The sequence below is a fragment of the Jaculus jaculus genome, chromosome 9 (assembly GCF_020740685.1).
Source record: "Jaculus jaculus isolate mJacJac1 chromosome 9, mJacJac1.mat.Y.cur, whole genome shotgun sequence".
In the NCBI taxonomy this organism is placed as follows: domain Eukaryota; kingdom Metazoa; phylum Chordata; class Mammalia; order Rodentia; family Dipodidae; genus Jaculus; species Jaculus jaculus.
Genome location: NC_059110.1, coordinates 87,673,835 through 87,685,995, shown reverse-complemented (window position 1 = coordinate 87,685,995; position 12,161 = coordinate 87,673,835). Strand labels below are relative to the sequence as shown.

Below are 12,161 nucleotides of genomic sequence, written 5' to 3'. Positions count from 1 at the left end.
TTATTTAATTTTTTTATTTTTTTTATTTTTTATTAACATTTTCCATGATTATAAAATATATCCCATGGTAATTCCCTCCCTCCCCACCCCCACACTTTCCCATTTGAAATTCCATTCTCCATCATATTACCTCCCCATTACAATCATTGTAATTACATATATACAATATCAACCTATTAAGTATCCTCCTCCCTTCCTTTCTCTTCCCTTTATGTCTCCTTTTTAACTTACTGGCCTCTGCTACTAAGTATTTTCATTCTCACACAGAAGCCCAATCATCTGTATCCTAGCTCTTTTTATTTTATTTTATTTTATTTTATTTTATTTTATTTTATTTTATTCTTGTTTGTTTTGAGGTAGGGTCTCACTCCAGCTCAGGCTGACCTGGAATCCACTACGTTGTCTCAGGGTGGCCTTGAACTCATGGCAATCCTACCTCTGCCTCAGGAGTGCTGGGATTAAAGGCGTGCGCCACCATGCCCAGCAACTGTCCCTAGCTCTTTATAGATGCTAACTCAGTTTTACAAACTCCTACAAGGTGGGTCTAGTCTTATCAATATTTTCAGTCAGGAAAATAGAGGCACAGAGAAATGAAGTAACTCATCCAGGCCCTGTGAAGATTTGAACCTGGATAGGTGAATGCCTGAACCCTGGCTCTTAGCCACGATGGCTACACAGCCTCTTTGAATGTTTACAATTGTGCATGTGGACAATGATGACATTGGCAAGTAACAGTAGAAAATCTTTGAATTCCAGAGTTCGAAAAAGAGTCCAGCCTGGCATGGTGGCACACGCCTTTAATCCCAGCACTCAGAAGGCAGAGGTAGGAGGATCGCCATGAGTTCGAGGTCACCCTGAGACTCCATAGTGAATTCCAGGTCAGCCTGGGCTACAGTGAAACAATATCTCAAAATACCAAAAACAAAAAAAGAAGAAAAGAAAACTACAAAAGAGCCAGGTGTGGTAGAACACGCCTTTAATCCCAGCACTTAGGAGGCAGAGGTAGGAGGATTGCTATAAATTCAAGGCCACTCTGAGACTACAGAGTGAATTCCAGGTCAGCCTGGGCTGGAGGGAGACTCTACCTCAAAAAACCAAAGCTTATCAGGGCAATTAAAGGAACTTGCTTGAAAAGCCTGACATTCCCAGTTCAATTCCTCAGTACCCATGTAAAGCCAGATGCACAAATTGCGCAGAGATCTGGAGTTCACAGGAGGCCCTGCTGTGCCCATTCTCTCTCCCCAGTCCAAATAAAAAGAACAGGCCTATTCAGGGAGGTCCCTGATGCCCCCAAAACATTATAGGCCATTGCCGAGGCCCTTGATTTCCCACCAGGAATCGATAGTAAGACCCTATTGCTGAGAATTCCACATACTTGGACTGCAAGGCCACTGAGAAATCCTGCTGGAACTAAGCTGATAACCTCCTCCATGTAGACCAGCTGACAGAAAGCTGGAAGAAGCCATTCTGCATGCAGTTCAATGGGAGAAAGAGATACCACCAGTTAAGATACTCAACAGTAGACACTGCCAGCCTTATAATTGGCCAGCCAGGCCAAATGAGCCAACAGGTGCAATAGTGGCACATCTGTCATGATGGAAACCCACTCCAAAGGAAGGAATACATACCTGATAATGAAAACTTAAAACAGGGGTAATCATGAGCCCTAGGGGTGTAACATCTGCTGATGTCTGGATAAGTGTATATACTATGCTTATCAAACTGCCCAGTAAGCACTTCTCTTAATATTCATACACTTATATTAATGCTACTCTCACTTTGGGTAGAGAATCTTCTCTTTTCAGATGGCAGTGACCGTGGGATGACTCAGAAGGTATCATGGTGCTGGAAAGAAGTGACTAGATTACCGAGTAACATCTCGATTACACCTTCCAAGGCTCAGGGTCTAATGCGGAAGAGGTGGCGGAAAGAATGTAAGAGCCAAAGGAAGGGTAGGACTCCTTACAATGTGCTCCCTCCAGACACAAAAAGGCCTTGATATCCATGACCTCAGTGCCTGACACTACCTACACAAGACCATCATAAGAGGAGGAAAAGATCACAACATCAAAATAAAAGAGAGACTGATTGAGATGGGGAGGGGATATGATGGAGAATGGAATTTCACAGGGGAAAGTGGGCTGGGGGAGAGTATTACCAGGATATTTTTTTTTATAATCATGGAAAATGTTTTAAAAATTTGAGAAAAAATAAAATAAGCTTTTTAAAAAAAGAAAGAAAAAGAGTCCATACTCAATACTTGATATGCATTTGTCATAGAATGAGCAAATGATTCAATAAATAAAGGACTCTGGACACTGGAAGCCTCAAGCATAGGATGAAGAGCAACCCAGGAGTACAGCACCCCAGGAATATGACACCCCACCAAGTCTGGTGACCTGGCCTCTAGCTGGGATGAGGTGATGGGGGATGTGTCCCTGGTCATCTTGCTCACACTATAGAAGAGCTGACCATGGTCTCTAAGGGCCCCCTCTGTCTCAAGCACTTCATGATGAAAGAATCCATTTCAAGTCAGTTCAAGGGTCCTGTGTGTGAAACCTACCACCATCCTCACAGCAATCTAATGAGCCAGATTCTATGACCCCCACTTTATCTGGGGACGTTGAGGTTCAAAATAGATTTCCTCAGGACTTAGCAATGGTTTGTGGTGGAGCCAGAATTCAAAGTCAGTTACCAGTAAACCCACACTTCTAGCCATGACAGCAATGTCTACACTTTGTCTCCATCCCCACGTTATGAGAGCGTCCACTGAGTCCTTTCTCGGAGGAATCAATGGTGTAGGCCTGGAACCACAGCGAGGCTGTGACGCACAGGCCCAGGGGCAGAGCACAATGGCTGGTGACAGGAAACCCCCAGGGCCCCCCAGGCGGAGGGAGCCAGACTTACTCTTTAAAGGAGCCGTAATACTGGTTGATAAATTCAATAGCTTGAGGTAGACGCTCCTCTAGCGGGGTGGGCTTGTCCCTGGGTCCTCTGGTCAAACTCTTGGGGTTCATGATGGACCCCAAGCAAGATTTGGACTTGCAGGTGAAATCCTAAAAAGAGAGAGAGGCAGACAGTGAGGGGAGCTTCTAACCTCCCACCACCTTCGCCTGGGCCACCAACTTCCTCTGGGTGCTTCCCAAACCTTCTCACCGATTTGGCCTTTTGATGAAGGGTATCTTGCAAGATCACTCCAGTGCCCCAGTTTTTGATCTTCACATACTGTGGGCACGTCGTTGGAGGCACATGCAGCTTGTCTAGGGATTCTGGAGATTTCTAAGAGGGCAGTTAAACACCTAGGTTTTCCCACATGCCTGCAACCCCAGGACAACACAGGTCTCCCCCAAACCAGAGAGCCCTGCTTGGGCATAACGGAGCTATAAGGGGGAATGCAGGCCAGGGGGCCCAGTCCCCAGCCCTCCACCCTTCCCAGCAGCTGGGCCATCACTGGCTGAGCACTGCAGCTGGCTGGGCCCGGGCCAGAGTTCTCTCCTCACTGAGTTCTGGACAGCACCGGTTTAAGCTAGCCAACCGGGACTGCCCACGCCAGAAACTGGGATGGGGCAGATGAGCCACTACCTTGCTTACACGGGAGCACTTTCTGCCTCCCTCCCCAGTACCCTGCCACCTCTCCACAGCTCTCAGGGCTGGGAAAGCCCTCAGGAAGATGGGACCTGGGTCAGAGGTGGGAGCTGGCACTAAATGCTCAACTGGTGAGTTTGGGATCATTTGAGGACGTCTCACCCCTGGCTTGACAAATGGTCTCAAACTGTCCTCGCCAGTGCTGCCAGCCACCTAGGCAAGTCATCTGGGTGCCAGTGGGCCTTGGAGCTGCCATTGCCGCTGATTGTGACATGTCCTACTGTCCACAGCCTCCCTGGCTCTCCACTATAACCCCCCATCTGGAATTTTCCTCTTGCTACCTACTCAGATGCCATGGCTTCCTGAACCCTCAAGCCCAGCCTCCAAATGGCTGTTTAGCCTGCATCTACCAGGGTAAGGGAAAAAGGGGTGAGGGAGGAAGGGGCTTCCCACACCCGTGTGACCCGCCCACCTGTGCTGTCCCTGTGAGCGGCCGGGGGGGCCCGTTCTGGTGCTTGCCAGGGCTGTGACTCTTGAGGTCATCCTGTGTCACCGAACTGTGAAAGAAAACAGCTGTCATAAGATGGAGTGTGGGAGTGGAAAGGATCTTGGGGTGACCTCTCCTAGTACCCCATGTGACACATAGGGACACTGAGGTCCAGAGGTAGGAATGAACTGCTCCTGGCTTCCAGTTGAGGAGGATGGAGATGAAGACAGTCACACAGAATCTCATCATCATCCTCTCTCTTCCTCTTCATGTCTTCTCCACACAAAGCCAAAAGGACCTGAGAGGGTCGAGCCAAAGCTGTCAGACAGCCACACACAGAAGTTCTGGGAAAATGCCCCTCTGCCAAAGCCATCGAAAGTTCCATCAGCTCTGCCCTCCTGGGCCATCAGGGTGGCTGCCTACTACCTACCTGGGTTTAGTCCTCAATAAAGACCTACTCACCCTCTTTTAACAAATATCACAAAAGCTGGGTATGCTGGCTCACAGCTCTCCAGAGGCTGACGGAGGAGGGCTGCAAGTTTGAGGCCAGCCTGGGCTATAGTAAGACTCTGTATCAAAAAAAATTGTGCCGGCCATGGTGACGCACGCCTTTAATCCCAGCACTCAGGAGGCAGAGGTAGGAGGATCACCACAAGTTCGAGGCCACCCTGAGACTACAAAGTGAATTTCAGGTCAGCCTGAGCTATTGTGAGACCCTACCTCAGAAAACAAAAAAACAAGAAGACCACAAGTCATTGAATAACTTTTTTCTTCCTTCCTTTCTGCCTGCTTCTTTATTTTTTATTTTTTAAAGTTAGGCTCTCACTCTAGCCCAGGCTGACCTGGAATTCACTCTGTAGTCGCAGGGTAGCCTCGATCTCACTGCGATCCTCCTACCTCAGCCTCCCAAGTGCTGGAACTGAAGGCATGCACCATCATGTCCCGCTCTGCCTGCTTTTTGGTGGTAGTGATGGTGTGTATTTTCTGGACTTGAACTTACTATGAGGCCGTGGATGAACTTGAACATGTTTTTTGGCATGCATATGTGTGAGCAGGTGTACAGTGTGCACACACATGTGAACAGAGGCCAGAGGTTGATGGTGGGTGTCTCCTTTGATCACGCTCCCCCTTATTCACTTGAACGCAGACTGCTGAATGGGCTAGACTAAGTAGCCAGCTTGCCCAGTGACCCCATGTCCTCTTCCAAGCATTAGGACCACAGGCAGGCCATCATGTCCACCCAGCATTTTCACGGGTGCCAGGGGCCCCAGGGACAGTACTCTGGTCCCCACATTTGCATGGCATGCACTTTATCCCCCAAGCCCCCTTCCCAGCCCTGACCTTGAACTCATCTTCCTGCCTCCCCCTCTCATGTATTGGGATTACAGGTGTGCCCCACCACACACAGCTAGTTGACTAATTTTTCTTTAGCATGCCCCTTTGGTCTGGAGTAGTACTCCTCACCAGGAAGGTTTAAAAAAAAAAAAAAAAAGCCAAGATGGGGTCTGGAAAGATGGCTCAGTGGTTAAAGCGCTTGCCTGCAAAGCCTAATGACCATGGTTCAGTGCCTTAGTACCCACATAAAGGCAGATGCAGAAAGCGGTGCATGCATCTGGAGTTCATTTGCAGTGGCTGGAGGCCCTGGCACACTCATATTCTCTCTCTCCCTCCCTTCCCTTCTCTCTTTCTCTCTCTGCTTGCAAATAAATAATATATTTTTTTAAAAAGTCACGACGGGATAAACTGAACACGTAGGGCAGCTGAGCCACAGCTGAGCAGTCACTTTGGACAGCCTAAACAGGAAGATGGAGGTGGGAGGCCCCCACCCTAAGCCTTACTGCTCCTTCACTCCTTCAACACCCTCCCTCACTCCATCCCCCATGGTGTACCCATACTTTTCAATTCTGGAGACAGATCGGAAACGTTAGCTGAACTATGGTAATAGACAGGAGAGTAAGGTCATATACTTAACATAAGCATTTACGATACAAATAGTCTCTCTCAATCTCTCTGTTTTTGAGGTAGGGCTTCTAGCCCAGGCTGACCTGGAACTCTGTAGTCCCAGGCTGGCCTTAAATTTACAGTGATCTTCCTACCTCTGCCTGCCAAGTGCTGGGTTTAAAGGTGTGCACCACCACGCCATATTAATCATGGTAAAGGCTGCCTGAAACCCACTGTTCAGAAGGGTTACTTAGCCTGACTCCACAATCTGTGGCTAGATGTTTGCATATAGGTTTTATTTATTTATTTATTTGAGAGAGAGAAAAAAAAATGGGTGTGCCAGGGCCTTTACCCGCTGCGATCGAACTCCAGATGCATGCGCCATCTTGTGCATCTGGCTACGTGGGTCCTGGGTCCTTTAGCTTTGCAGACAAGCACCTTAACCACTAAGCCATTCTTCCAGCTCACGTGGGCTGATACTCCCCCCCACCCCCGGTGTATATATACCTTGCAGGCCAGCATGCACCTAGGGGAAGTGCCAGTGAAACTAGAATGAAGTGATGAGGAAATGGGCAACTTTAATTTTTTTTATATGCTTCTGCATCTCTCAAATTTTAAGATTTTATGAATTCTTTTTATAAGTGAGGTTTAAAAAATCAATATTTGCTAGGCGTGGTGGCAAACGCCCTTAATCCCAACACTCAGAAAGCTGGGGTAGGATAAATTCGAGGCCAGCCTGAGATTACCTAGTGGATTTCCAGGTCAGCCTGGGCTGGAGCAAGACCCTATCTCAAAAAAAATTAATATTGAGCAAACACAGCTTTGCTCAGACTCCTATATGTAGTTCATTCCTCCCCTAGTCCCCCCTTCTACACACACACACACACACACACACACACACACACACACACTACTTTTTTCAGGAAATCTGTTAAAGAAGGATCCAGGGACCAGTCACCAGGTGAGGACATTAAGATTCTGACACTTGGTTCCAAATTATTGAATCATGGATCCTCCTGAACCACAGACACTCTCAGGATGACCGGCTTGGCTTTTTGCAAGGATGAAGAACCCTTAAGGCCTTGCCATGAGGCGGTTCCATGGTGGGCGCCAGAGAATCATCAGCAAGCCCAGCGCTGAGATCTGGGGCCGAGGGGAGGCCCAGGGTTCCCGGCAGTCTCACAACTCCAGCTAGCCTGCCTCTCCTTGGGCCAGTGGAGGTGGAAAATGGATCTTATTTGTGGAGAAGACTCTCTCTGCCCTTCTTAACAGCTAGAGCAATAATCTCCAGGATCCCAAATTAAAATAAGAAACAGCAAAAAGAAGAAGGGTGGGAAGGAGGGAGGAAGGAACGAAGAGGGAGGGAGGGAAGAAAGGAGAGAAAGAAAGAAGCAAGAAGAAGAGAAAGAAAAAAGGAAGAAGAGAGAGAGAGAGAGAGAGAGAGAGAGAGAGAGAAAGCAAGCAAGCTGGGCATGGTGGCGCACATCTGTAAATTCTGTGACTCGGCAGGCTGAGGCGGGAGGACGCCGCAGGTTCGAAGCCAGCCTGGGCTGCTTGGCGAGCCGGTCTCCCACGAGCGCAGCAGGGAAGTTCCGGGGTGCACAAGCGCTCGTCCCGCCGCCCTCCCCGCTCCCCGGGCCGGCGGGCGGTAGTACCTGGCGGGGCCGACGCGGCGGGCGACCTTGGAGCCCAGGATCCTGCGCAGCAGGCGGCAGAGCCGCGGCCGCGCGGCGTCGCACGCGGAGCTCAGCCCCTCGCGCATGGCCACAGCTCCCCGCCCCGCGCTGGGCCCCGGCCCCCCGGCCACCTTATAGCCCTGGGACCCTGCAGCCCCCGCCCCTGGGCGGGGAGACCGCTTCCCGCGCTGGAGCCCCGCCCCACGCCCCCCCCCCCTTCCCGGCGACCAGGGCCCAGGAGAATCGCACCCGCAGCCCACCTGTGCCCTGGGGAACAGTGACTTTAGGATTGTTTATTTCCCCCATGCAATAACCATAGGATAAGCACGTCTCCCACTTGACAGTTTTTAGCTGGATCCTTATCTCCTCTCCTCCCTTTAGGAAATCCAGCAAGGAAGGGAATTCTGTCTATCACCTCCACTCTATTGAGGGAGGAAGCTGGAGGAACAGAGAAATCCAGAGTCTGGCTCACCCCTGCCCGGCAGTCTCATGGCCTCTGCTCAACATTAACCGTCTCTCACTAGAGCTGCCCCCAGGAAACCTGTCATCTTTCCCCCATAGCCTGCGTGACTCCCCATGATAAAGGAAGCTTGAGGTTGGGGGTGAGTTCTAGTGCCCGTTGGGCAGAAGCACCCCCAGCTTCTGCAGGCCCCTGGGTCCCGGCGACCTGGAAGACACGGGAACAAGGTATGCTGCTCACTGTGAGTGGCTGCGTTGGGTGGGGCAGCTGATTTCTATCCAGGAAGGGTAGGGTTGCAAGCCCTCGGGGACCCTCCTGGCCATATTTCAGTCTATTAGACACCAAGCCCAAAGAGGAAAGGGTGAACTTGGGTATTCTGAGCAGCTTGAAGCCCAGATAGAAACAGTAGCTCAAATCTGTTCTGAGTTCCATAGAATTCATTCCACAGTCTCCACACTCACCTTATGGTCTCTAAAATAGGTGTAAGAACCCCTGCATGCACACACCAAGCTTGCTTCTGACTCACTTGTTTACACAAAATAGTAAAGCACCGAGAATACGGCTCCTGGTTTGAAAATTATGTTTTAAAATGAAAATAAACGATTGGCTCCTGTTGCTTTCAAACTAAAATTCCCTTTGTAGATTGCTTCCTCTTCCAGGAACATCCGGCCAGCCATGCAGCTGGGCCACCCTTCCAGGAAGCCATCTCCTGTTCACCTGCTTCATCCGCAAGCCAGGCACCCAGAGGGCTCCCCAGATGAAGGCCCTCTGCCCCAGGGGAGCGGCAGGGTGGTGGGGGGGGGGGGCGAGACAGCTAGCAATCCCATACTCTCCTGCAGCCTCCTGCCCCATCCCTCCCACTGTTCATCTTGTTCTTCCAGAGCCCTCCAGAGATGGCTGGGGTCTCTTTCCTCTGTCCCGTTCACAGCCCAGCACATAGTATGCCCTCAGGGAGCACTGAGAGCATTTAGACTTGGCTCAAATCTCAGCAACTCCACCACTTTCTAGAATCTGGCCTCAAACAGGTCATTTGACCTTGTTAGAGGGAAGATAATTACAGTTCTTGCCTGGTTACTGCTAAGGACACTAGAAATGTTATCTATGACTGCATATGCAATTCAGAATCCATTGATAAACACAAGGGCTTTGTTGACTCGTTAACTGGAAGTAAGTGCCAAGTGAGCAAGGCTTGCATATTATTGTTAATGGCAGCCAACCCTGAGCCATCTCGCCAGCCAATACATTTGTTGATGGGATAGAATCCATCCAAGGCCTAAAGCGTGGCGACTGGCATTGTACTTATAAAGTATTCTGCCCAGTTTGAATGCCAGAAAAGCCACCTGTCAACTGTTAGATCTTAAAATCTCCCAGACATCCTAGGTTTCCATGTCCTCTTCCCTAAAACCACAGGACTGCTGGAGGGCTAAGTGGATTGAGTGGCTGGTATTTTCTCTCCACCTCCAGTGTCTGATTTGGGCACTTCTGTTCTTCCACCCCAGCAAGAAGAGGAGGGTAAAAACCAGACAGTGCAGAGCTGGAGAGATGGCTCAGCAGTTAAGGCACTTGCCTACAAAGCTTAACAACCCGAGTTTGATACCCCAGAACCCACCTAAAGCCAGAGACACAAAAGTGACACATACATTAAAAAAAAAAAAAAAAGTTACACATACATCTGGAGTTCATTTGCAGTAGCTAGAGGCCCTGGCATGCCCATTCTCTGTCTCTCTTCTCGCTATATCTCTCTGCTTGCAAATAAATAAATTAAAATATTTTTAGGGCTGGAGAAATGGCTTAGCTGTTAAGGCCTTTGACTGCAATGCCAAAGGATCCTGGTTTGATTCTCCAGGATCCACATAAACCAGATGCACAAGGGGGCACATGCATGTGGAATTTGTTTGCAGTGGCTGGAGGCCCTGCCATGCCCATTTCTCTCCCTCTCTTTCTTTCTCCTTCCCTCTCTCTCTCTCTCTCTCTCTCTCTCTCTCTCTCTCTCTCTCCCCCTTTTGCTCTCAAATAAATTAATTAATTAAAATATATATTTTTTAAAAATAGTCCAGGGCTGGAGAGATGGCTTGGCGGTTAAGTGCTTGCCTGCAAAGTCTAAAGACCCCGGTTCAAGGCTTGATTTCCCAGGACCCACGTTAGTCAGATGCACAAGAGGCGCACACATCTGGAGTTCGTTTGCAGTGGCTGGAAGCCCTAGCATGCCCATTCTCTCTCTTTTTATCTGCATCTTTGTCTCTCTCTCTCTCTCTCTCTCTCTCTCTCTCTCTCTCTCTCTGTCACTCTCAAATAAGTAAATAAAAATGAACAAAAAAATAGTCCAAAAGAATGAAAGAAAAAAATACAGGCTGTCCGGCTGGCTAGTGTGTCTCACGTCCCACTGTCGCTCCAGGCTTTGCCTCGGGGTCTGAGCTCAGGTCTCCCACATGGTCCACAGATAAAAGTCCTCAGAAGTAAGCGACAGTGCTGTGGGAAGGGGTGGGCTTAAGAGCCGAGGTTGGAGGGCACCGTGTGAGATGCCTCAAGGAAACACCGGGTAAGATGAGTTGGACCATGGACCTGAGGGAGGCCAGGCTGGGTAGCCATAGGGTCAAGCCTCGGCGTGGGAACAGGTCACAGGCAGACTCTAGAGCAGAAGCATGGCTTGCAGGAAGTCAAGTCAGTGGGAGAGGTGGAGAGTGGGGAATCCCTGGGGCCAGCTGGCTGGGGTCAAAATAGCTAGATGAAAAGAAGGGAGGACCAGGCACGGTGGCACACGTCTTTAATCCCAGCACTCCGGAGGCACAGGTGGGAGGATTGCTGTGAGTTCAAGGCCAGCCTGGAACTGCAAAGTGAGTTCCAGGTCAGCCTGGGCTACAGTGAGACCCTACCTCAAAAACAAAACAAAACAAAAAACAAACTCAAAAGATAAGAAGGAAGGGATGAAGCCAGGGTGAGTCTACAGCATTTTTTTGTTCGTTTATTTTTCAAGGTAGGGTTCTTGCTCTAGTCCAGGCTGACCGGGGATTTACTATGTTGTCTCAGGCTGTCCTCAAACTCACAGAGATCCTCCTACCTCCGCCTCCTAAGTACTGGGATTAGAGGCGTGCGCCACCACGCCCAGTTAGTCTGCAGCATTTTGAGACTGAAGAGCCAGCAGAATATTTACAGGCCACCCACTGCTGTACTGTACCCCTAGACTATATGACCCAGCACCCCTAGCAGCTGTATTTCAAACTGTCTCTTCCAGTTCTCAGCACATCATCCTACCTGAGCCAATTTACCCTCTTCCTACAGGTGAGGAATTTGAGGCTGGAAGGCTAGGTACTTGCCAAAAGCCAGGGGGCTGTGAAGTGTGGCAAAGGCACTCACTTCCTCCCAAGATCCATTTGTAAAGGCAGCTGCCCAAGTCAAGAGAAATCAGATTGTTCTGTTTCCCACCTCCAGGGGGCGCCCTCCCCGCCGCCGTCCCAGGAAAATGTGGAGCTTTGAGGCTGGGAGATGGCCCTGTGCAGACCAAAGCTCGGATTTGATTTGCTGTGACCTGACATTGCCCCAGGGCCTGTCTTTCCACCTGAGCACATCTCAAGGCCCAGGCGGGGAGCGTGGACCCTCGCCTTCTCTAGACATCTGTCCACTTGGGGGGAGCAGCTAGCTCAGTTCTGAGGCACATCGGTCTTGTTCTAGGCTGGATTTAGGTGTCCCCTGTCATCAGAAGTCATGTGAGCCAGTCTTCCCTTCACAGAGCCTCCAGCGCCTCACCTGAAGACCAAGTCCTAGTGAAGGACCTCGTGGAGGTCAACGGACACGTAGGGCCCATGGGGCGCGGGCACCGCGTAGCCCCGGCGACGAGGAGACCTCGATAAATAGTGACCCGTGCTACTGTTTACCCAGCGCTTGTGACGCGAGGACTCACTTCAGAAACCACCTCACACACGCCTGTCATTTCCTCCACAACACTGCAGACCTGAGGCTCGGAGAGCTGAACCTGAGCCAGCTCACGCAGCAGACAGGAGGTGGCACGGGGGCC

At 50.1% G+C, this 12,161-nt stretch overlaps 1 protein-coding gene across 1 annotated transcript in view; it reads right to left on the bottom strand.

Annotated features, from left to right (window-relative positions):
- Nucleotides 1-7,689, bottom strand: part of Nos2 (nitric oxide synthase 2) — a 42,483-nt gene extending 34,794 nt beyond the window's left edge. The window contains exons 1-4 of the mRNA XM_045158325.1: nt 7,669-7,689; nt 4,058-4,142; nt 3,157-3,279; nt 2,908-3,056 (exon numbers count right to left, since the gene is read on the bottom strand). Of these exons, the coding sequence (XP_045014260.1) occupies nt 2,908-3,017 (110 nt within the window). The 5' untranslated portion in view covers nt 3,018-3,056; nt 3,157-3,279; nt 4,058-4,142; nt 7,669-7,689. The remainder of the gene's footprint in view (nt 1-2,907; nt 3,057-3,156; nt 3,280-4,057; nt 4,143-7,668) is intronic.
- Between the last annotated feature and the right edge of the window lie 4,472 nt (nt 7,690-12,161).